This window comes from Antechinus flavipes, chromosome 4 (genome assembly GCF_016432865.1).
Source record: "Antechinus flavipes isolate AdamAnt ecotype Samford, QLD, Australia chromosome 4, AdamAnt_v2, whole genome shotgun sequence".
In the NCBI taxonomy this organism is placed as follows: domain Eukaryota; kingdom Metazoa; phylum Chordata; class Mammalia; order Dasyuromorphia; family Dasyuridae; genus Antechinus; species Antechinus flavipes.
Window position 1 is genome coordinate 139,991,218 of NC_067401.1, and position 25,968 is coordinate 140,017,185.

The following is a 25,968-nucleotide window of genomic DNA, read 5'->3' on the forward strand; positions in this document are numbered from 1 at the left end:
ATAAATAAATTAGAGGAACATAGGATAGTTTATTTCTCAGACTTGTGGAGGAGAAATTTGTGACCAAAGATGAATTACAGACCATTACTGATCACAAAATAGAAAATTTTGATTATATCAAATTAAAAAGCCTTTGTACAAACAAAACTAATGCAAACAAGATTAGAAGGGAAGCAACAAATGGGAAAACATCTTCACAGTTAAAGGTTCTGATAAAGGCCTCATTTCCAAAATATATAGAGAATTGACTCAAATTTATAAGAAATCAAGCCATTCTCCAATTGATAAATAGTCAAAGGATATGAATAGACAATTTTCAGATGATGAAATTGAAACTATTACCACTCATATGAAAGAGTGTTCCAAAACACTATTGATCAGAGAAATGCAAATTAAGACAATTCTGACATACCACTACACACCTGTCAGATTGGCTAAGATGATAGGAAAAAATAATGATGAATGTTGGAGGGAATACGGGAAAACTGGGACACTGATGCATTGTTGGTGGAGTTGTGAACAAATCCAACCATTCTGGAGAGCAATCTGGAATTATGTCCAAAAAGTTATCAAACTGTGCATACCCTTCGATCCAGCAGTGTTACTTCTGGGCTTATATCCCAAAGAAATACTAAAGAAGGGAAAGGGACCAGTATGTGCCAACATGTTTGTGGCAGCCGTTTGTAGTGGCTAGAAACTGGAAATTGAATGGAAGTCCATCAATTGGAGAATGGCTGGGTAAATTGTGGTATATGAATGTTATGGAATATTATTGTTCTATAAGAAATGACCAGCAGGATGAATACAGAGAGGCTTGGAGAGACTTATATGAACTGATGCTGAGTGAAATGAGCAGAACCAGGAGATCATTTTATACCTCAACAACAATACTGTATGAGGATTTATTCTGATGGAAGTGGATTTTTTTGACAAAGAGACCTAACTCAGTTTCAATTGATAAATGATGGACAGAAGCAGCTACACCCAAAGAAAGAACACTGAGAAATGAATGTAAACTATTTGCATTTTTGTTTTTCTTCCTGGGTTATTTTTACCTTCTGAATCCAATTCTCCCTGTGCAACAAGAGAACTGTTTGGTTCTGCAAACATATATTGTATCTAGGATATACTGCAACATATTTAACATATATAGGACTGCTTGCCATGGGGGGGGGGGGGGGGGGGGGGGGGGGAAGGGAGGGGAAAAATCGGAACAGAAGCGAGTGCAAGGGATAATGTTGTAAAAAAAATTACCCTGGCATGGGTTCTGTCAATAAAGTTATTATAAAATAAAATAAAATAAAAATAAAAATAAAATTCAAGTCCAGCTCAGAATTCTGCATAAGCTAAGCACCAAGCTATTTTTAGAACTTCTTGCTTAAAATATATCATATCCAGCAACACTTTCAGTCTCCATGATGCCTCAAAAGTGAGGACAGGTTCAAAATCACAACTGCGAGTATTTTCACTATCAAGATAAAATCATAAGAATCACAGATGCAATAATTCAAATAAATTTAAAATATCCAGGTGTGTTCTTATCCCCATCATTTACACCTTGGGTTTCAAGGCCCAACTATGTTCATTTTTACCTTTTCGAGTTCATCAAGATTTCCTTGACAAAAATACAGTATTATATGTTAACATTACATTTTCTGCCCCAAGTAGTAGCCTTTTCTCTCTCTTGATCTTGACAACAATATATCCTTAAAATTCTTTTGTTGTCCTTAAGACTTTTTTTTTTCATAAGCCTCAACTCATCCTGGCCTTACTAAACTTAACTTATGTGCCTCTCCTTTTGTCTTCTGTATATATTGTGTTAAAATCCCAAGAGATCCCTGTACAGTCACTTGATTTTCTTTAAATGTTTGCTCCTTTTCTTCTTTCTGAAGACCACTCGTGATCTAATCAGAATTCTGTCTTCACTTTGCTCAACTATCTCGAGCCTTCTTCCTTCAAGTCTCCAGTCACAAATTCACATTCTCTAAACTTCTAAAATCTGCTTGCAAGAGACACATTAACTACATTTTTTTGATTTACCACTATGACCTCTAAGATAACAATCACATTGTCTCAAGATTCCCATAAATTTTTTAATTTCACCAATTCTTCCTTATTGATTAGGGATTAAACACACCTACCTAAGCAGCAACCCTCTCCACCCAATCCTATTTTTTTCTATCTTCTGAGAAATGGTCTCAGAGATCATTCTGCAGCACCGTTTATCATGAGGAGGCAAATGCCCATGTTTTTTCAATACACCAACTTCAGCAATAGATTTATCCTTGGCCAGTCCTGGATGTGTCAGATTGCCCGCAAGGAATAGAAGTTGGAGTATAGGTAGAGGAATACAGAGTGGGTTAGAAAAACGTGAGTCAAGTAGACAGAAAGACAGCTTTTCCTTACACTTTAGTTTAAGCTCAAAAAACAAATAAAAGGCTCTCTACTTAAACTCACCTAATTGGTGAGGAGTAGGAAGGGTAAATTTCACATAAGATGCTGTATAATATTCCTGCTACTTCCCAGCCTGATATCAGATGTTCATTTCTACTTCATCCTTCCAAATCCTCACTATGGACATTCCCCAAAATGTCATCTTGGCTTTTCCACTCTTCCTTCCATACTGAGGACTGTAAATTTATCGATTAGTCTTATTTTATAATCTGAACTCTAATCCCACTGCTTCTACCTGCTAACTAATGTTAAATGCTAACGAGTCTCACCATGACTTCAAATTTTATATGTACAAAATGAATATTCCCACCCAAATTTTCCCTTAAGAATTTGTCTATAGTGAAGTATGCTCTCAGTCACTGAGTTTAGCATAAAACCTCCCATACAGATGACTTCTGCTTTTCCCTCTCCTTCTAAATCCAGAAAAAAATAATCAGGTCTCATCTACCATTCCTTTTTAAATTTCTATCAAATCTGTCATTCCCTAGTAAATGACTTAATTTTCATTATTAATTTACTACTCTATAAGTATTTTGCCTCAAATTTTCAGTTTCTTTCTTCTCTTGTATACTGTGTATTCATCCCAAAAAATATTGCATATTGAAACAAGGAAATACGTGGAACAACAATGTAAATGAAAACCATACCAAAAAAAAAAAAAATTAGGATGCTGATTAAATGCAAAAATCAATTTCAGTTACACAGAACCAGTGATGAAAATATGCTTCCCCTTCTCTCCTCCAAATCCCAGCAGAGAATCGGGACTATACTTGCAGAATGTTACAAAAACTGCTAAAATGTATTCAATGTTTTCCACAGCAATTTCTTTGTTGCAAGAGAGGGATTGTGTGGTAGAAAGTGTGGGGAAGGATAGCAGGAAACAAAAAACAACAATATAACATTTTAAAGAGTTGCTCCTTTCACTCTCCTACACTAAAAACTTCCGATCACTCTGCATAATCTGTAGGGTCAAGTCCAAATGTCTCTATATGATATTCAAACACTTTGACAATCATGAATCCAGATATAGCTTATCTTCATCTAAGATCCAAAATGAAGCTCCTCTCTCCTCCCAATCAAAACTTCTCCTGATTCCTCATTCAGTATTTGAACATTCATGATTTTTATGTGGATATGCCTTTTTTCAAAACAAATCAAATTTCTCTCCAAGATAGCAGTCTTCAATGTGGTTGTGGCCAAAAAATTCATCACTCTGTGGCCAGCCAACAATGAGCCTTTCTAAGCTTATTACTTGAAATACATAGTCTGCTAACAGTACCCAAAGTTAAAGCCTCTGGAGACCAACAGGCCTGCCAGAGATTCAGGTCCAAGATACAGCCACACACATCAGGGGGCTAGGGGCACCACCATGCCATAAAAAGGCACTAGAGGAGGATTTTTTTGTGAAGCATTCATCAAAACATCAGATTTTTTTCAATCAATACCTATTCAGCAAGTAGCATTTTTACATGAAATACTCTCCTCTACTCCAACCAAAGATTCCAAGCCCAGCACATATCCTATCTGAACTTGGTAATCAATTTCCCCCTCCCTGTTCCTCATGGTACTATGTGTTCCATTGTTTTAACTCATAATATATTGTATTAAAACCTGTCTATATGTCTTGTCTCCCTAATGTACTCTAAAATGTTTTTTTTGTTGTTGAGGAAGAAAAAATCCACTTCCCCAGTTTCTTCCAAAAAGTACTACAATGACAGAACACATAATACTCCATAATATTTCCTGAGTGAAAAAATGTTCTTGGTGAGAAAAGACTAAGAGATATTGGGAAAAAGCATCAAATTCCTTCCTTTCTGACTTTTAAAAGGATGCATTAGGGTTGAACAATGGTATCAGTTTCAAATTATTTGTCTGAGGGACTCTGGCCCTATTTTCCAGATCTGTTTCACCCTTTCTAGCTACAACTCTACTATTCCAAACAGAAAAGTTGTAAATGATTACTTACCTCAGCCTAGAGCTCTCTAGAAGCCTAATCCCTGTCTTTCAAAAAATAAGCCTGAGGATTTACAATTCTTAGGAAAATTTAACAATCTACCTTAGTCACCCACTCTAATATCAAATATTAAGAAATACCTAACAGAGTTATTTTCTGAGTTCAAGCTTAAATCTTTCTTTTGAGCAATTCTTTACACATTCTCAAAGAAAATGAAGAAAAAAGAATTGATCCTTAACTCTTCTAAAAGGTTTAGGAAAAAAAGCTTCCTACAATATCTCTAGTTTTGCTTCTCTGAACTCAATTTTCCTCTTTTCCCTTTCATTCTCTTTTACTGAATTTTCTGGCCTTCCCATCAACCTTTTCATGTTTCTATTGGAATTCAAAATGGAGGCTCCAAACTCTTAAATAACTAACAGCAATTACACTTGGAAGATTATTTCTTGATTCTTTTGAGACATAAATTCAAGCCTTTGTTAAACAACTTAACAAGCTATACTTGTGTGTATATATACATAATAAACTTGTGAAATGTTCTCAAATCACTTTCTTCTTATAACCAAACATTATGTACCAGAATATCCAGAAAGATTCTAGGGAAATTCTAGGGAAAGAAACAAAGGGGGCCTCTCTACATTGTTAAATCCCCTTCACTCCAATCCCCTCCCTAACCCCATGGCACACGCAAACCCACTGAGACATAGCTGATGGTTAAAAAATTTGGGTTTTATTGTTTTTGCTAAACAATACTAAAAAAAAATTATTTTTGAAGGCAGGGCTTGAATTATTTAGTTTTGATCCATTTATTTTAAAAAAAAAAAAAAAGAGGGGAAAGAAGGGAAAAGATCATGGCCTTTTTTTTTTTTTTTTTTTTTTTTTTTAAACAAACTAGTTTCACTCCCAGATTCTAGCCAGTTTCATGGAGGCTATGCACAACCCACTCTGTGCCTGATGGAAAAATGACAGCACACATCCTAATATCATTACCCTGAGGCACATGAGAAAAGGAGTGATAGTTAATTCTCACCAGATTAACCATAGCCAGGCAAAGTGATGGGCTAAATTCCAGAAACACCTGGGTTTTTAGACTATTTGCTGAGCCCAAACTGTCATCAAATAGTAAAGAGAAAGAAAAAGGGAATCTGGAAATTACTCAAGATATTCCTGGACCAGAAAATTTGCAAAGTCAGTAAGAGAGAAACCAGAAGGGTAAGGATAATATAGGGTGGAATGAGATAGGGACAAGAGGCATATATTATCCCAGGTCACTTGGAAGAGTTTGCCATTCAAGCAGGAGATGAAATATGCCATGCAAGATGATCCTTGCAGAGGACAAGAGAATCAACAGCTGTATCTCCAGTCTACCAGGGAATGTTGAGATTTATTTCTAGTACCATGAAGTAGGATAAAGGGAGAGAATTTTACAGTTTCAGGACACATGAGAAATTCCAGCCCAAGTAAACAGCTAGAATACACATACTTTAAAAGGTAAGATACCATGAATCCTCCTTCCCTCAAACCCTGCATTTCATCTACAAATACCCAACACTTCAAAAGCTGGCAAGAGATTCTGGGACTAGGCCAAGTTGGTTACTTTGCTAAGGGGCATTTTTTTTTTTTTTTTTTTGTGGCAGAGAGGGATTTACGGAGGGGGGATGGGGAGGGTGGGGGATAGAGGTGGATTGGGCCATGATCTAATATAGAGACCTGCAAGAAGCAGAAAATATTTAGAGAACATTTTAATATATATTTTCATATATATATTTAAAGATAAGAAAAATAAAACTAATTCAAGCCATGCCCTGTGCAAAAAAAAAAATTAAAGTGAGGCACCTATTTGCTGTTCTGGCCTCAACACAAATATCACAGTCAGCTTGTTATTTTTATTTCAGAACGGAAGATGTCAAAGTTTCTCCCATTTGCTCAGAAGGCAAGTATAACCACTTATAAAAACAGAATGGCAGGGAATAGAGTAAGAGAAAAAAGTCAAGGGTGAAAGGACAAAGAAGGAAGGGTACAGAGTATTTTCAAAAATAAAATTAACAAGATGACTGTTCCAGGAGAGAAAAAAGAAAAAAAAAAAAAAAAAAACATGGTAGACAAAACAAGTCTGTTAGTCAAGTAATGATTCAACTTTTAAATTATTCTCTCGTTCTTTTGTTGTTTTTTGTTCAAGTCTAAGGTTTGGAATTGTTAGCTCTTCATTAAAAAGAGCTAACGGGAAATAAAGGAATTCCCTCCCCTCCCCCGGCCTGCCTCCGATGAAGACGCCAATGTCGCCTCCCTCCTCTGCTGGATGTTGAAAGAGTCCCCCAAGTGTGCGGGGTGTGGGGACTCAGGATGACAGAGCGGCCTCCTTCTGTGTCTGCTGTGCTTGTGAACGCTGCATTACCTTTTGGCTTTCCACATCTCTAAAATGTTTCTCAACCTGCAAGAAACCAGCAATAAGGAAGAGGATGGAAAGAGGAAATACCTCTCACAGATTCAGCTTAAATACTGTTGCTGCCCATACTGGACTTGTCAGCCACTGTTTTAATCAGATGTATTCATTTTTGCCTCCCTTTAACCCAAAGATGAGCAGGAAAGAGGGGAAACATTCAGTGCAATTCCAATATGCAATTTCATGGAAAAGAACTTGAATCTATAAGCTTTTGAAATTTGGGGAGGTCATCCCCCAAAGGGGGAACAGCATGCTCTCATTGCCACTATTACTACTATAGATGCTCAAGAGTGAGCAGTGTCTTGTACTATTACGATTTTTTATATCCAGTATTTTATTTGACCTCCTAAGGAGGGACTTATAAACAGCATGGCCTCAATCAGAGAAGTTGGGTACTTATCTTAGGTCAAGACATAGCATAGCAGTGACTAAAACGTCTTACCACCAATCCAGGTCTTCCTCAATATTCTGTACCCCACACACACACCAAAGTAACAGTGTCAATTCAGGAAGCAAAAGAATATGACTTAGAACAATGCTGACTGTTCATTTCAATTAACAGACATTTATTATGCAGGTGACTCTGTGCAAGGCTCTGTGTTAGGCACTGACAGATACAGGCTTATTTCCTGTGGATTCTAAATAGCACAGAAGATGACAGGTAGACAAACTAAAATATAGACTAGATGAGATAATGTATAAGTACAGAGGAGAGATACAAAGTATGAGATAACTAAGGAGAAAACGATTATTTCCCCTGGAACATGGACCAGGAGTAGTTTTTGGAAGGAAGTAGGGAGGATATATTCAGGGAAACAGTAGCACAATTTGAATCAAGCAAAGTATATTTTTAAAAATACTCTTAAGAGCTAAGACTAGAAAGTCTTGAATAGCAGGATAAAGTTTAGATTTCATTGAACTGGCAATGGAAAGCCACTGAAATTTTTAAGAAAGTGATCAACTATATTAGGAAAATTACTCACCATATAATTCAGTTTGGATTAGAAAGCAGGGGAAAGGGGAGACCAGTAAGAAAACTAATATGATAGTATATGAAAGAATTACTCTAATATCTATGAGTTAGCAATTAATACTGACCATTCCAAATAAAGAGGACACAGCCTTACTCCAAAAGGGCTAATAGCCTTACTCCAAAAGGGCTAGTAGCCTTACTTGGTCAACAAGGATTTATTAAGCATTTACTATATGTCAGGCATTATACTAAGTACTGGGATCCAAAGAAAGATGAAAGAGGGTCCCTAATCCCAAGAAACTTATATTCCTAGTGAAGGAGACAACATGCAGATAACTACATTCATATAACATATGTACAGCATAAATAGAATGGTCCAGGAAGGCCTCTTGCAGAGGACAGGATTTCAGCCAGGAAACCAGGAAGAAGAGATGATGATTCTAGTTAAAAAGGCAAGAGTCAAGAAATGGAGTGTTGAGTATGAGCAACAGTAGTCTACTGTACAATCAATTCTGCTATAACTCGACATGTGGTCCCAAAAAGCATTGCATTATGAAAACTTGGAACAATAAAAAAACTACAAGGCTTACAGGGAAAATGGTTTTAGGGCACTATGGGATAAAACTCAAAAACTTTGTCAGTGATCCATAATAAAAGGATAGAAACCTAATAAAAATGGCAGTTCAATTTTAGATATATTAAATGGTTAAGAAATACAAGAATACTATAATAGTGATAGCACCAATGGTCTCCAGTTGTTCTTAGCCTCCAGCTGCTGCATTCTTACAAGATTAGCAAGACAAAAATCAAATTGGAGGTGGGGAATGACCCAAAGGCCATGGCAAATGATTGGAGCATGAAAAGATTAAGGACCAGTTCTTCTCTACCCACAATTCCTAGTGCACCGGAAGATATACAATAAATATAATACTATACCTTGAAACACCTGGTGCTTGTCTGAGGAAGTGGGAATTAGAAGGGTTGCAGCCTGTGAGTAATTATGAAGTGCAGTTTTCCTCATTCTTGCTATTTCTCATATACAAACAAATTCAAATTCTGAGTTATGCTCAAAATGCTCCCTAATACATCAGTCCCATTGGCACAAATTTATGTTTTTAAAACAAGTGTTACAGCAGAAGTGACTATAACTGAATCACAGAATCAGTAGAAAGGAGTAAAGTATAAAAAAAGACTGAAAGATAGGAAGTGGTCAGATTATAAATGGTTTCAAAAGTCAAAATAATGGATTTTATATTTGATCCTGGAAATAATAGGAATGAATACTGTGGGACTTATTACACAAAGTGCTGGTATGGTTTTACTTGCTCTTTAGGAAAATTATTTTGACAGCCAAATGAAGTATGGACTAGAGTCAAGAGATGTGAAGCAGGGAGATCAAACAAAAGGCACTTTTGCACTAGACCAGACACGAGCTGATAGAGAACTAGACATGAGTGGTAATTGCATGAGCGGAAAAAAAGAAAAATATATAAGAGATGTTGTATAGGTAGAAACAACACTTGGCAACAGATTACATGTATGTGGATTGAGTGTACAAAAAACATTCAAGAGGACACTAAAATTGTAAGCCAGGGTGACTTTGACTATTTAGTTCCTCACTCTTCTTCCCTGACTTCTCCAGCTGGCCATAATCTCCTATCTCGGAATTGTAAATTTCTACAGCACTTCATTCACATTTCTAGTTATTTATTCTATCATGTCCTATATTATAATTATTTGTGTACACATCTGATCTCCTTTACTAAACAATAAGCTTTGTAAAGACTGTAAAATAGGGATCTTCCTTCTGCATCTCCACAAACAGCTAGCACAGAGCATTGCACACAGCAGCCACAAACACTGACTGAATAAATAAATGAATGGATGAAGATAGGTTTAATGGCAAATGGTCTGATCCCAGTTCTACAACAGTGGATACTGTAGAGCTAGTTGAGGAGACAAAGAATTCTCTTCGACACAAAGGTTCTTACTGAACCCCTTATGAGCTGCTACTCACCCTGGATGTTTATAAAGAATCTGTGGCGTGAAAGTAAAAGGCATAACAAGATGTTGATCTTAAGTAGCAGGACGTGCAAAGAAACATGCAAAAGCAGCAGTTGCTATTTTACTACATGATTCTGTCATGAAGTAGGAAAACGAATGCTGAGGAATCATCCTCCATCCAGAGTCATATTCCTTGTACTTACTATTTTTCGTACGTGGCTCAGTGCACTCCCTTCTTTGCCTTTACAGTTTTCCACTTGATAGGGAGGTGCAATAACAACTTCTTCCATTACTACAATGTTTTTTTCTTGCCATTTACAGTCCTTAATGCTAGGAGAGGAAGAAGAGAAAAGGTGAAATCCCATTTCATTGTCAAGTATACCATTCTCTACTCCCAAGAACAACACCCTAAAGGAATGGGCCCAAGAGATATCAGAGTACCAGCTACAAAAACGTAAAGAAAAGGATGGCTATTGAATACTTGCTCATCACTATACATTAAAATAAACGAAGGTAACACCAAACAAACAAAAGTGAGGCTCGGGAAAGCCACTCTACAGTCTGAGTGACGTCAAGAGTGTTAGAAAATTGTGTTCCCCAGAGAGACTCACTTGCTTGATGTTGTAGATTCAGAACTCCAAACCAAGCTCAGATTCAAACAAAAACTAGACTTGAGCTACTGGATCCAATTTAGTAGTCCAGGGAGTCCTGGAGGGAGACTATTCCTCTCATAACAAAAGAGCTACAACCTCATATCTTGATAAACTTTAATTTGGTCATCTGACCTGTCACCTGTCCCCTCTTATGTATCAAATGGCTGGACAATAGACCAGAGTCACATGAGGCTCCTTCACATACCTGTAAATGACTCATGACAACAGTGATGCCAGCTTGAGTTCAAGCCCTGGCATTTAAAAGGGGCAGGTGAAGATAGCATGAAGGGAGAAGGTGTAGTATTTTCATTTTTTCAACAGGGACCTAGTGGAATGTCAAATGACTTCTGCTATGGCAAAAGGTCTTGTGGAGCAGTAACAAGGGTATTCCCCTCAATTGAACAATGACAGCAAAATCTATACTCCTCCACTACTTATAAAGAGAAAATAATGAGAGGAGTTATTATGCTTTAAGGAAAAAATTAAAAAGCAAAGCTTCTTTTATTTTTTTAAGGAAAGGCACCATGGAGATAGAAAAGAAAAAGCTCAGATCCCCAGATTCTGACCTGTGGGTCACAAGACCCTGTCTTTTAAGTTCAGCTAACCTAAAAGACTGCAAACAGATGGTATGGTTAAGCATTTGACAAAGATCACCTCTGAGAAAGAGCAAAGAAACAGAAAAGACACTAGCCTCCACCCACTCCCCTCCAGCAACCACTTACGTCTTATGAATGGTCTGGAAAAGCTGTTGTCCCTCCAGAGAGACACCAGCACTAATTGCATAGGCCTGGCTCAGCTTCTCCTCTTTCTCTGTTCGAGCTTTGCTGGCAAGCTGAGAAACAGAAAGAAGAAAAAATTTAGGAAGACGTTTGGTTCAGTTCTCCTCACTAGAGGCAATTAACATGCTGAACTTAAGTTAAAACAAGGCTAAAAAAGATTGACTTAGGTGGTCTTTCTCTCCCAACAAAGAAAACCAAGCAGGCAACCTTGCAGAGAAGAAAACAAAAATATCCTCATGCTTAAGCCAGAAATATTAGTTGCTTTTCTAATTCTGATTCTTAACATGTAGTGTAACAATACAATAACCTTCAGGTGTAAAAATTGTAACCTATGAAGTCCCCTTTTGGCCAACTCCATAACTTGTGTTTGCATGAAGGAAATCTGAGCCCACGAAATTGTTAGAAATGTTGATTTATAAAACAAACAAAAATTCCTCAACAATAAAAAAGCTTGAACTCCATTTTTTCTATACCCCGTTTGTCTTGTGATGGAACAGAAACTTAGATAAGAAACAATACATTGTACAGATTATGACCTCTTGGGGCAGCTTTTATCAATATATGAATTTCCCTATTTTCAATCCAAGAATAACTTTCCCTAAATACCAAAAATATTTTTGGTCCCATTTTCATACTATCAGCCAGTGTAGTGCCAAGTCTCAAAGGTGCAAAAACTCACTTTAATAAGTCAAAATACATCTGGAAAGTCTGCCAAGAAAAAGCCTGTTTTAAAAAACAATTTTGGCTTATTTCTGATTTTGCATTACTCCCTTCACTATTCCTCTTCATATTTATAAAGGACTTAAGCACTTGGCACATACTACATACTTAATAAATGCTTTTTCCTTTCCATTAACATGGCTAAGCAATAGTTAACTGTACTGATACTAATAATTACTGATATTAATAAACCTATAAGGCTTGTTTCTTTTCATCTCCAGAATGTCAACTTCTTAAAAGACAGAGGATGCTGTAGCTGCATTGTGCACAGAGTGCCTCAGAGATTAGAATCTTCAAATAACATAAATTACACTTGTGAATACAATTTCATTATTGCAGTCTCAGTCTTTCTTCAAAAGTACAACTCTTGCACAATAAGAAGAGTTAAAAAAAAAAAAACCCTAAAATATCTAATTCTTCATAGCAAAAACACACACAAAAAAGTTAAGGCTGACATGGAGATCCCTAAAGAAAACATTCACCCTCAGGTTTCAAGAACCAGTGTCCCTGTCCCCTGTCTACCCCCACCCCCACACATGCTACCTGAGTCTCAAAGGCAATTTATTACAATTCAGAGCAAGGGAAGTTCTGTCAAAAAAACTTGCTATTCCTTGACTTGCTGATTTGGGTACATGCATAGCATTTCAAGTTGAAAGAAATAGGGAAGAAAAAAGGACAAATACTATAGTAGTCAAAGACTTGCAATACTATACATATCTTTTCAAGTCTTTTTGTGCTGTTTTTGACCCAATAGAAAGTAGCTTTAAAGAAACAAGCAAATAAGGCAGACATTACTCCATAGGGCCTTGGCAAAAACAGCAGCAAGAAAGGCTCATGGCTTCTGAAACAATTTCTATGAAAGAGATTCTGGTAGAATATTTTCAGCAACAGCAAAATAGTCTTCAGTCGCTAAGACAACCCTCTTCATAGAGGGGGAAATCCATTCTGCTGGACTTTCCAACTTGCCTCTTAGAAACAGAAGATTCCAAGAAAAAAAAGAATAAAGACCATGAATGGAAAGAATTAAGGTCTGCAAAAGTAGCATAGTAGGGCTCCCTAATGAGATCCCAGAATAGCTAGAAGAAAGGAGGGAAGGGAGGGAAGAATGACTATACAGATGTCTACCACATTAGCAAGCAGAATCCAGTCTCTCATTTTCAACAGTCCAAACTTCCTTCAAAAATGTTTACTGCAGAAAAACAAAATCACCCAATACTGGACCAGATGAAAGCTGTTTCTGATAAGATTATGCTGACTGTATAATTTGAGTATGTATGTAGTGTGGGGATATGAGTTAGCAGCTTGAAACCACTAAAACCAACCCTTTTCAGAGATTCTATCCCAAACATGTTTTTAAGAATGCTAGCAAAAAAAAAAAAATCTCTATTAATAAACTTTTGTCAATTTAGTCAAATGAAGCAAAGGCTAAGTGAAGAGTAGACAAATTTCAAAATATAAGAAAGGATGTTTTGGAGGTGAAGGGGAGTGGCAAAATGAGTTTTTTAAATATCTATCAGGAAATAGATAAATTGAATTTAAATCTCAATAAGTGCTTTAGATTTGACATTAATAGCATTCTGACAAACTAGATGCAAACTATACTTTTAAAGAAAAAAGAAAATATGTGTGAGACTTTAAGCAAAGTTCTGACTAAATAACCTCTACTCTTTTCTAGTGCTCAGATTTGAATTCATCCTATATACTGATAGGTAATGGGGTCCATAGAAGAACCATTAGAAATCAACTCATTATGGGTTAAGGATTTGGGCTTATTTTTGTTTTCCCAATCTCAATTATCAGGCAGATTGTCCCCCCACTTCCATCTTCAGTCTCTCCAGATCCACTGCTAGCTACAATTTAAAAAAAAAAAAAATTTAACTATAATCCTCTCATTCTACTTGACCTGGAATTTTTATCTCCTTTCAAATTCAAAAGTCTAAACCTGTCTATATTCATTGGCATAACTTTGTCTATAACTCAGTTCTCATCCCTTTCCTTCTTCTGACTTGAACAATCAACTGAAAACGTGAGCACCACATTAGCTGGCAGAAGACAGCATGTGCTGTCTCCAAAATCACTAATGATCTTTTTGCCCGCTCAGATGGCCTCTTCTTAGTCCTTTTTCTTAACTTTTCTGCAGCATTTGACATTATTGAACACACTCTCCTCCTGGAACACACTTTCTTGTTCTCTCCTACTTATCTGATTGCTCTCTCTCTGACATCAGAGGCTCCCCTGTGTTTAATTATTATCTCTATACAGAAGACTCCCAGATCTATATATCCAACCCTAGTCTCTCCCCTGAGCTTTAATCTCCTATCTTCAAATGGATATCTCATGGGTGTCATTATCTTCTCTGCTAAATTCACTCATCCTAATTTCCCTATTTCTTTTGAGAGTCCCACCAATCCTCCAGTCAGCCAGACTCAGTATTTCAGTATTTTCTTCAATTTCTAACTCACCCTAACCCGACCTATACATGTTTTACTGATTGTCTTGTCATTTCTACCTGTACAATATTATGTTCACTCCCTTCTTTCTTCTTATACTGCAACTTTCCTAATTCAGGTCATTGTCACTTCTTGTGTTGACTAATAAAATAGCTCCTAATTGGTCTCCCTCTGCCATAAGTCTCTTCCCACTCCAATTCACGCCCCCCCCCCCCCGGCCTTGGGTTTTCTCCTTCATTTCAAGGGTCTGCTCCATCTCTTTGTGATGGACAAGGCGAATATGGCTCGTTGGCACCCATCTGATTCCTTCTCCACTTGTAGAGATACAAGCAAACTCTTTCCCCCAAGCAGTTAGCCTCTCTGGTCCCTTCCATTCACCACTTTCTGGATCTCTCCACATCACCTGGTGATTATCTAAGGATAGTGGAGCTGCTCGCACTGGACACAGCTCTTCTGATGGGTTATAAAACCTGTCTGCTGGAGCCAGTGTATCTTTATCAAAGATTAAAAAATTAATGGTATCGAGAATTAAATTTAGAAGTTCTCTAGGGTTAACATGGCTCCCCCTTTCTTTTGTTTTGGAGGAGTGTCTTAATGACCCTGTTTCTTCTTTCTACGATTGCCTGGCCTTGAGAATCTCACATACTTGTGAACTCCAATGAGTAAAGGTGTAAACACAAGCACTGTATTAATTAGTTCTATTTAGTACCTTGTTTCAGGTTCTGGCCCAAAACATCTTCTTGTAAGATCAGATCAATAATCTATCAACTCTAATGAGTTAGCAGTTTGTAAAGATTCCAATACCACCCAAAAGCTACTATTATGATTTTCCTAAAGCACAGGTACACTCCTAAACTAAACACAACTAAACACAACTAAACTAAAACACAATAAACTCTAATAGATTCCCATTATCTCTAGGATCAAAAGAAAACTCCTTTACTTTATCTTTAAATCCTTCACAATCTGACCCCAAAATACCTTTATAATCTTATTTGACTTTATTTCCCTACTGGCACTCTACGCTTCAGTAAAACTGGACTGTTCCTCTACAATAAAACAGTGCATCTCCCATTTCTATGCTATAATGCACTTCTTCCTTACCTTTACCTTCATCTCTTAGAATTCCCAATTTCTTTCAAAACCGGCAGAGACTCTAATTTTTGTCTTTGTATCTCCACAGCAACTTAATGCCTAGCATATAGTATATATTAATTAAATGCTTATTGACTGAACATTTCTGGAGCCATATGCTCATCATCAGAAAACTTTATTGACTTTCAAGATACCTGGACTTATTCCAACAAGTTTCCTTCTATTAATTCAAATAATACAAAGGTATCAAAGAACTGGAAGAAAACTTGGAGGCAGATTATCTACTCTGGCCTCATTTTATAAAGGAAACAGATACTAAGATTCAATATCAATCTCTTGAAGTATTTACCACCCAAATAATGTTAAATTGGGAAGAGATTTCCTTTCACCTTATGGCTGCAAATCAATCCTCTTTCTGATCACCAGCTAAAATAATACTATGGGCAACAGGAGGAGCAGATGTCAATTCAGAAACCTCTAGCAGCCTGTTCTATAACCTGTTTTAATTGACTTCCTTCTCCTCTAATATAACTGAAAGGATTACTATTAATACTGCTATGGTGGAATGCATTTTTACTATTTAGAGTTCAACAACAATGACCGAGGGGCAAGAAAATATTTAGGCAGGAAAAAAAATTTGTTTCCCAAGAATGAAACTGTTGTAAACATTACTACACAAACAGAGCTTTTAAATAATATGTTCTTGAAAAATTGTACCTGAGTACTGCATCATAAGAAATGAAAAAAGGGAGAGATTGAAAAACCTTTGAAGACTTGTGTGAACTAATAACAAGAAAAATGTATTCAAAGACTATAGTAGCATAAAAAAAAACTTTGAAAAATGTAATAACTGATTAATGCAATGAACAATTGGGACTACAGAAAACTAATGACCAATGATACACTTCCACCTTTTAGCAGAGAGATGACTGAATGCAGAGATTAAATGAAGCATATGTTATCAGAGAGAAACAATAAGTTAATCTGTTTTGTGTGGCTATACTTGGTTTGTTACAATGGAAGGCTTTTTTGAGAGGCAGCAGTGAGAGTGATAAAAAAATGATAAAAATAAAAAAATAAAGAAAAGTAAAGATAGTTCAGAAAAACAAAGATAAGCAAATGTTGGTAAAATTACATTAAATTTAATATTATTAAATAAATTTACTAAGTGGTATGCAATAGTCAAAATTTCACATACAATCCTTTTTTTATATTGGGTTTTTCTTGTAAATATAAATATTTATGTGTGTTGATATTTGTTAAATTCACAAAACAAAAAAAAAATTAGTAAAAATAAATTGTGTCAAATAAGTTGTAAACAAAACCTATTACAAATCAAATAATCACTGCCTAATTTTTGTGTTTATAGATTCAGGATTTTACTATGAAATATACCTATATGATTTCCTCAGTTCATTAGCTTAACTTTTAAGATATATTGCCAAACTGACTTGAAAAAGAGAAACTCTTGTTTTTAGAAGAAAAATTAAATGATTTAGTTAAAACTTCATAAGGCAAGCATCACAGACATAAAACTAGAAGAGACTTTGGGAGATTATCTAGTCTACCACCTTCACGTTACAGATGAGGAAACAAGAGGCTCAAAGAAGTTAAATAACTTGCCAAAAGTTACAAAGTGTCGGATCTGGGATTTGAACCCAGATCACAGTATCATAGATTAGAACTGGATGAGAAAGGTCATCCAGGGCATCCTTCTCACTGTACAATTGAGAACACTCTAACTCCAGAACCCATTATACTTTCTAGAACACAACATGGATCAGGATTCTATGACCGGTATTTCGCATGTTTTTCAATGCCAATCTTCTGGCTTATGTCACGTCCTAAATAGTATCCACATAAAAGATGCAGTCAACTTCAGAAAATGAGCACTATGGGCCTAGCAACTTGAGAAATGTAAAATATTTGTTACTGGCAGAATACAGCTTAATTGCAGTTACTCCCTAAACACTTGAACCTAAAGTTTTCTTTCATTTTGCAGGCGTCCCTAAGAAACCATTTAAGAATCTTCTTCCTTTTCTGCTAACCAACCCTTCTTTTAGTAGCAAAGAGAGAGCAGGAACTTGATACCAGGCATTTTAATATTCAAGATTCAAGTCACACGCAATCCCTATAAAACTAATAGAACAATTTCTTGTTCCATTCAGTAATTAGGAGAAAAGAAAACAACAAAAGACATATCCCTAGAAATATGTTTTGAAAGTTGGTCAGTAATTGATGACTAAATGATTTCAGCAGTCCAGATGTAATGGGAAGGCAAACAGAACGGCAAAGTGGAAAGGTAACCAGATTTGGAGGCAAAGGGTCATAGTGGAAATGCTGTTCCTAGACACTTATTGCCTTTAACAACTTGAACTTCGAGTCCCTTAATTTTCTGGGTTCATTCTAAAATAAAAGGGTTGAAGCAGTTGGCTTCAAAGGTCACGCCAGGTCTGGATGTACAATCTCATTATGCTTCAAGGAAACCAGAGACTTCACAGTTCAAAGAAAGAGGGGCCATCCCAAAGGAAACATGTTGAGTGTGAATTCGGAACCACAGAAGAAATTCAGCTCCTTCTCTTTCACTATGTTCTAAGACTTGCAACCAGCTGTCCTTAGATAAAGACACCAGAAGTCACCACACCTCTCTAAGAGTTGCTATAACTCAAAAAAAAAAAAAAAAAAAAACTTAGGGCGACTAAAGAGAGTACAGGATGGAGTCCACCTCAATATCTGTTTCAATTCAGAGAAGAGTTCTGTCTATTGCTCCAAGTTTACAACATTCAGGATCTCAAGGGACTCATTCAACAGATCTAAAAATCTCACAATCTTTTTAGACATCAAACTCTATTTTCACATAGCTTAGGGCTTTAGTTATTCGCCACTGCTCTATTCTAATTTTTTTTCCTACAAAATTCCTTTTTTAAGTGTCTCAAAAATGTCAGCTCTTCAGTGCCACTTTCAGTCATCTTGTTCTACATGTTCTTTTGCATTTCTACCAACCTTATAAACTGAGCATGCACTTAACTAGTAAAGTAGTTTTTAATAATACAACCTTTTTGATCAGAAAGGTTGTTTTGTTCTCACTGAAAAATCTACTAACAACTTTGTAAAAAAAAAAACAGTAATAATTTGTTTTGGTCATTAACTATATTAGCATTCAGGGTTCCCCTCCTCTTTCCATGCCTCAGATTCTTCTATAAAAAGGGGAATGCATAGGAATGCTGTGAGGGTAACAGATCACATTAATTAATTACTAAGAGGAAAGGTGTCCATTTGACTAAATTATTTTCTAATGACACCAGAGTGGAGAAGGCCCAAGAACTCCATTTTGATGAGTTTAGTCAGAAAATGGTACATATTTCCATTTGTACCAGAAATCTGTTTTGGCTACAAACATTTAAGGATTATAAAGTTCTTGACATCTCCTTTGGCCCTAACTACAATGCTGTGAACTAAGTGCTAATGCCATCTGCATTTACATTAGTAGTAACAGGGTCTCAGACTATATGTCTGATTTGGTATCTGACCCCCATTCTCAAGGTATCTAAGCCCATTATACATATGGTATCAGCCACACTAACTAGCCACACTAACTAGAAAGGTGGTTAACAAGTGTTATTAAGCGTTTTACTAACTAGAGAAAGGTGTTTTGTTTGTTATCATACTTATTATAAAATAAATGGTCCCTCCCTATCCTCTAGAAATGTATATTAATTCTACTGAGTGGAGCAGAGGAGAAATACAAACAAGAAAGCAAAGGTATACATATTAATTTGAAGAAATAAAAAGTCCCAAATTACTAGGGAAGTGGCATATGAGCTTAACCTCAAAAATAAAAATAATAAAAATTTAAAAAGCAAAGGACTCTAAAATGTAGAAATTTTAAAAAAAAGTAAATTCCAAGAATGAGAGACAGCCTATGTAAAGGCAGAGAGAGGACAGAGACAAGAATCTATGAATAAGCATTATTAAATACCTACTATGTGCCAGATATTACAACAAATAAAACCATTCTTCCCTCAAGGACCATTAAGCAACACAATATGCATACATATAAGTATATACATTTTTAGGGAGGACCAGTCTTGTGGTAAGTGGAGGAAACTACTGGTAAAGACTTTCCTCTATCACAGTAGATCAGTCTTCTCTCCAATTTAGCCCTAAAAGAATAAATTGAAACACTGAGAAATTAAATGGTCTGCCCAGTCCCTCAGTCAGAATTGACAGAAAATCAGAGCTTCCTAAATCTGAGGTCAGGCTGACTCTATTTTCTATGTCATACAATCTCTCTGACAAAACAAAGTAAATTCATGGTAGTTTCAGAGAAAGGGACTAGGAACTTAAGCAATCAGACAAGGTTTCAAATACCAAAGTAGAGTTTAACTAAGCTTTCAATAAATTTAGCTAACATTTCTTAAATGGAAGCAAGAAGAGTAAATTCCAAGCATGGGAGATACACAGCCTGTGCAAAGGCATGCAAATAAAATACAAAGTTTGGGGGCTACTTTGGCTTATATGGAATAAGGAACAATATGCAAAAAGGCTGAAAAGTTGGCTGCAAATGAGATCTACATTTTCAGACATGGTCAGTATGTTGATATCTTCTGCTTAACTAGCCTTCTTATAAAGTGAAGAAAGGAGCAACACTAAATTAGTGAGCATTAAGAGATGCAAAAACAAACAAAAAAATCTATTAAAATATTAAAATACTTCCAAAAAAAAAAGCTTAGGAGAGAAAAACGGGACAATTTTCTTTTTAGTGTATAATTTAATATACTTTTCAAAAACCAAACCAAAACTAGAGCTTCTTTTTGTTCTTTGTATACTGAAATATTTGTTTGTTAATTAACCCTCATAGATAGTAAAAAAAAAAAAAAAAAAAGACTGCAACCAGATTATAAAACACTTTCACTGCCACATTAAGGTATCTTTTTTATCCTGAAGGTAATGTGGAGACAATGAAAGTTTCTAAAACAGGGAATTATATGGTCAGATTCATGCTTTATAATATTCTGGCATCTGTGTAGATAATGATGTGGAGAATAGAACTAAGAGGGAAGAAACTAGAAGACAGGAGTCTGATCAGAAGGCTGTTGCCATAATACAGGAGACAAAGGAAAAGGGTCTGAACTAGGGTGCTAGCCATTTAAGTGGAGAGCTAGGAGTCAGGAAATGTGGCTTGAGGACTAGCTCCTTCATTAATCAGGATATTTTAAACAAGTCACTTAACTTCCCTAGACCTTGTTTCTCTACAAAAGGATCTCACTCACCTCTTCTTAGCCTTCCAGGAATGCTATGAAGAGAATATGTAAACATGAGTGATTTGGGCAGGAAAGATGCTTTAAAATATGAGGGTATATAACCATTACCTCCCCCACTAAAAACTAATCTTCAAACTTTCTATATGATAAGTACATCTAAACACTATCATATTTTCATAATGCAATAAACAACCAAATCCAAGATACAATCAGCTAGGCCACAAATATTTTATAAACAAAGTTGCTTTTTCACATAGCTTAAAAGAAAAACTTTATGTTATAATTAGCTTTAAAAGCTTTGATTAGTGGTTAAAACATAAATTAGTGGTTGTCAAATAAAAAGCATTTGTACCTGATGTTGAAAACATATCTCTCTGCTTAAATTTATGGACCTGCTGTATGCAAGGGTCATTTCTTATTTCATCTACCATTGAAATCAAGCATTGTTCAATCATGTAAACCTGCAAGAGTGAAAACTAGGCTGGCAACCAAGTTGAAGTATGATTATAAATCAACAAGCTGATGCTAAAACATACAAAAAGATCAAAGGGTAGCCTGGAACAATTGAAGGGAATATACAAATGATTCAAATCCAACTTTTAGCCAAGAACTTTTTCTTCTCTACCAATTTTAGCCAATTTTCCAGAAGAAACCAATTAATCTTATGTTAGTACCTTCCAAAGGTTCTAAGATAAGCATGAAAATGATCAAATTATGAGGGGACAGAAGGGAAGCTCAATTATACAAATTATATAACTATATTATAGTTAAAACCTCAAAAAATGTTCACTATGTCTAAGGCTCTGAAGACACGCCTAGTCACATTAGAATTAGGGAAAAGAATAGCATTTCTGAAGTATGGAACCAACTAACTATAACATTTAATTCCCACAATTTTGGGAAAAGGAAGAGTCACAAGGACAGGTGACTATAGTTTCTGCCAACCAGAGTTTTTCCCCTTTTTAAAAAAAATAGGACCTAAAAGATTCTCTTGTTCAAAAACTAAATGATCACAAAGTGAATAATTTGTGGCAAATTTTTTACTAAACGCAAATTTTTTGTATTCCAACCCAGTATTCTTTCTACCACAGCACACAGTAATTTTTATTTTAATTTTTAATATTCATATTCTCCAGGACAGAAACAAGTTTTTCACTCTACAAGTCTTTATCTTGGCTGTTTTATCATACCACATTTTTCCATCCAACTGGCCTTTATCCCATGGGGAATAATAAACAGGTTAAAACTGACATCTTTTATATGTGCTGTAACATGCAGAGTTATGCTTCTAACAATGGAGATGGGAAAACAGCACAATCAAGAAGAGTGGAAACATGTTGGACTTGGAGTAAAAGTGATGAGGAACTGGGTCATGAGGGGGAGTTGGCAGAGGAAGTACTAATAAGATTACTCCATGAAGCAAGCAGGAAAGGGCACTGTTGAGGATCAGCTCCACCTTACAGTCTCACATCTCTTCAGCCCAACATCTTTAAACTGGTCTCATGATTTCCCTCCCAACCTTCTTCCCTTTTCAGACTTGCTTACTGCTGTCCAGGGTACTTCTATGCTCTATCTCTTCTGGAAATATATTAGGTAACCCCACCATACTGCATCCAATCAGAAACCAATTATGTCAAACCCATGAGGTTAAATTTCCCCTATAAATCTGCTCATGACCCACGGCATCTTTGCTGAATCCCTTTCGGGTTATTAGCCTGGCTTGGTGTCTTTCTCCTTCTTCTAGCTAATTCTTTCAGGGTGCTAAACTCCTCTATTAGCCTGCCAGTCAATGGCTCCCACCTTATGGAGTATTCCTTTTCTCCTGGTTAACTGTAGATTCCCCTGAAGAACTTGTCTTTTCCCTTAGTGTTAAAACCTTTCCTTTCTAATGCTCTCCCAAATCTATTTCATCTTTACCACTTCCTGGTCCCTAGATTATCTCTTCTCATAAAGGCTATCTTTTGTCAAGGAGAAAGACTGCTATGACTCTCTCATATGGCCAAAGCCTATCACTAGGTCCTGGGCCTCAATCTTCTCAAAAGGACCTGCACTTAAAAGCCAGTTCCAAGATTTTCCTAGATGTCTGACCTTGGAGAAGACCTTTCATTCTCCAGAGGCTAAATTGTCTCATATGTGAAGGAGAAAGCTGAACTAAATGCGCCTAAGGTTCCTCCCTGGTATAAAGACAGGACCCAATGACCTTACAACTAGGCTCATCACGTGATCGGCCACACCCACTGGTGAAATACATGCCTGTCAGTATCTTACAGGCCAGTTTCTTCCCACTGACTAAATGTTTTCACCCAGGAAATAAACCTTTCACTGACTCCTGAGCTAATGGACCAACCCAATCCTGGTTTAACCGCTGCACAGCTCAGACTGATTCCTAGCAGTATAACAACGGACATTTTTTAGACAATTTTACATATTTTCTCATTTGGCCTCAACAATCAATACTCAGGTATTATGGTTCCAATATTATAGATAAGGTAAAAACTGAGGTTTAGAAGAGATTAAATGACTTGCCCATGATTACACAATATCAAAGATATGATATAAAACCAAATCATTCTCCACTCCCTCTTTCTTGGCCCCCTCAAAGACCATGCAATGTTTCTCAAAATATAGTCCAGGGAATCCTGGAAATCCCCAAAAACCTTTCAGAAGGTCCGTGAAGTCAAAACTATTTTCATAATTATGCAAAAACTTTAATGTTTAATGTAATGTCAATATAACCCACATAAAAATCCTTTGGGGTGGTCTTCAATTCTAAATACAAGAGTCCTGAGACCAAAAAGTTGACCACTAGAAGGACTGTCACCTGAGGCCCTATTCCTGCTTTATGAGTGTCTAAAATCACTTTCAGGAGAACCCCAGTCAACAGGCTTGACTTCATTCTCTCCTTTCTGAGCCTGTCTTTTGGATGCCTAAGCTCTTCCCCTCATTCTTTCCAACCTCATCCCTCCAGGCTTTCCCATTACAACCATTATCAAATCAGTTCTTCAAGTGATCCCAAATAATATCTATCTATACCCTCCTAGCACCACTCACCATAACTTTTAGGATCAAAGTTTCTCTTCATGGCCATTACTTCCCAAGTGCATTGTCTCCATCACTAACTAAAATGTAAGCTTTTAGAAAGCAATATCTGTCTTTGCTTTTGTATTTGTATTCCCTACGTTAGCTCACAATAACTAATAATTCATTTCTGACTCCAAAATTGGTATCTTATCCACTAATTCTTTAGTAGGAAGATGAATTTAATTCAAACTATTTTTTTCTATTTCTATTTCTACTTCTAATTCAAATTACAATTTATTTGTTTGGCAAAAAAAAAAGTCATAGTATTATAAAGCTCATTAAGATTGGAACTCCCCTTCTTCCCCACCCTCTCCCAAATACACACATTAACAATGTATATGGTAAATGTGCCATTTTCATAACACAGACACAGTTCCAGGGATGGGTGGTCAAGATATGTTGGGATGTTCATGTGCCTCATATTGACTTCACTGAAATAGAGCTCAATGGACATATACTACTTATCAAAATCCAATAACTAGAGAAACTTCAACTTTAGGAACACACTCAAATCTATAAACATCGAGAATGGACTAAGATTATTTTTATCCTCCCATCTGTTTAAATTTTGAAAGTAGTAATCCTCAACTAAAGCCAACTTCTTTCCTAAATGTGACCAAATCTCAGAATCAGAGATGAACATAAAAATTAACTCCTTTCAAAAATAAAATTTCTTTCACTTTCCATGCCAACTAGAGTTGAATCTTTTCTTTGTTAAGATATGGTCAACTACATTCTTTGCATTGTCTCCTCACTTGTGTGAACAGATGCAATCAAATGACTAAAGGGAACTAAGAGGAACAGAATCAAGCAAATTGGTTACTGGCAGTGCTATTAAAATATATCAAAGGGAAGAATGAAATCCTTGCTTAAATTAAGTTTTTAGATTATTTAGAGATTTTGTTCTATTTCCCCACAAATAATCTAAATTTAACTTTCCAAATCCCCTTCCATTCTTCAAGTTTTCTCTAACTTAGAAAACTGGTTTATAGTCATGCCTGTTCCAAATGCATAGAATATACTTCACTAACCAGGTGAATGTATACTAAAATGGGAGGGTTGAACTGGATAATCTCTAAAATCCCTTTTAACTCTTAACATTCAAGGAATCTCTTCCTCTTCGTACTTTACCACTACATATTACTCCCTTCTAAATGTCTTTCCGTATGGCCAAACTAGGCTTTTTGGTACACAATGCTGTACCTCCTATTCTATAGCATTGCATATAGACTGTCTTCCACTACTGGAATGCATTGCTCTCATTTTCACCTTTAAAAACCTCTAGTTTCTTTCAAAGCTCAATTCAAATTCTTACATGCAGTCTCTAATACTCTGACTACTAGTGCCTATCACCTCATGTTAGCTTGTATTTACTTTGTATATACTTATCTATATACATGTTACTTTTCCAGTAGATCTGAAGCTCTGTGATTGTTTCATTTATGTCTTTGTATCCTCAGAGCCTGGCACAAAGATGCTTTAGAAATGTTTTTTTGATTGATTCTTGTCTCTATCGAGTAGTGAAGGGACCATCTGTTCTTTTCTTTTTAAATAAGAGTTAAGTATCTACTACCTAGTAAATACTCAATATATTAATAACATGATCCTGAAATTTAAGTTTATTTTTGGTATCCACTAAGATTGTGATGAAATTGACAATACTACCATGATACATACTGGCAATTCACCACATACTAGATTCATTATGAAACCCAGGGTAGTGTGGGTAATAACGTTCAAGGAAAAAGCCTCTAAAATATCTGACAAAATGCTGGTATTAATATTTCCTGTTTTCTCTAAGAGGTATTATTTAGCAAATCACATTTAGTTCAGAGAAAATATATTGTATAAATCCTATGCTTAATACTTGCCCCTATCCCCCATCCCTACTTAAAAACTATTACGTTTTGTAGCACTTTGTTTAATTTATCCTACTTGATTATAATTTCTTCCTGCCAGGAAAAAAGGGCTTGCTGTATATTATCTACCAAAAAGCACCCAGCACCACACCTTAAACAAATTCAAACATTTCCTTAACACTAAAAAAGAGACATGGATTAATTAAACCAAAAGACTTCCGGACAATACATAATAAATTCCA

At 36.0% G+C, this 25,968-nt stretch overlaps 1 protein-coding gene across 1 annotated transcript in view; it reads right to left on the bottom strand.

Annotated features, from left to right (window-relative positions):
- Nucleotides 1-5,113: 5,113 nt before the first annotated feature.
- Nucleotides 5,114-25,968, bottom strand: part of LSM12 (LSM12 homolog) — a 29,052-nt gene continuing 8,197 nt past the window's right edge. Inside the window, exons 3-5 of the mRNA XM_051994814.1 lie at nucleotides 11,201-11,310; nucleotides 10,029-10,155; nucleotides 5,114-6,836 (exon numbers count right to left, since the gene is read on the bottom strand). Of these exons, the coding sequence (XP_051850774.1) occupies nucleotides 6,744-6,836; nucleotides 10,029-10,155; nucleotides 11,201-11,310 (330 nt within the window). The 3' untranslated portion in view covers nucleotides 5,114-6,743. The remainder of the gene's footprint in view (nucleotides 6,837-10,028; nucleotides 10,156-11,200; nucleotides 11,311-25,968) is intronic.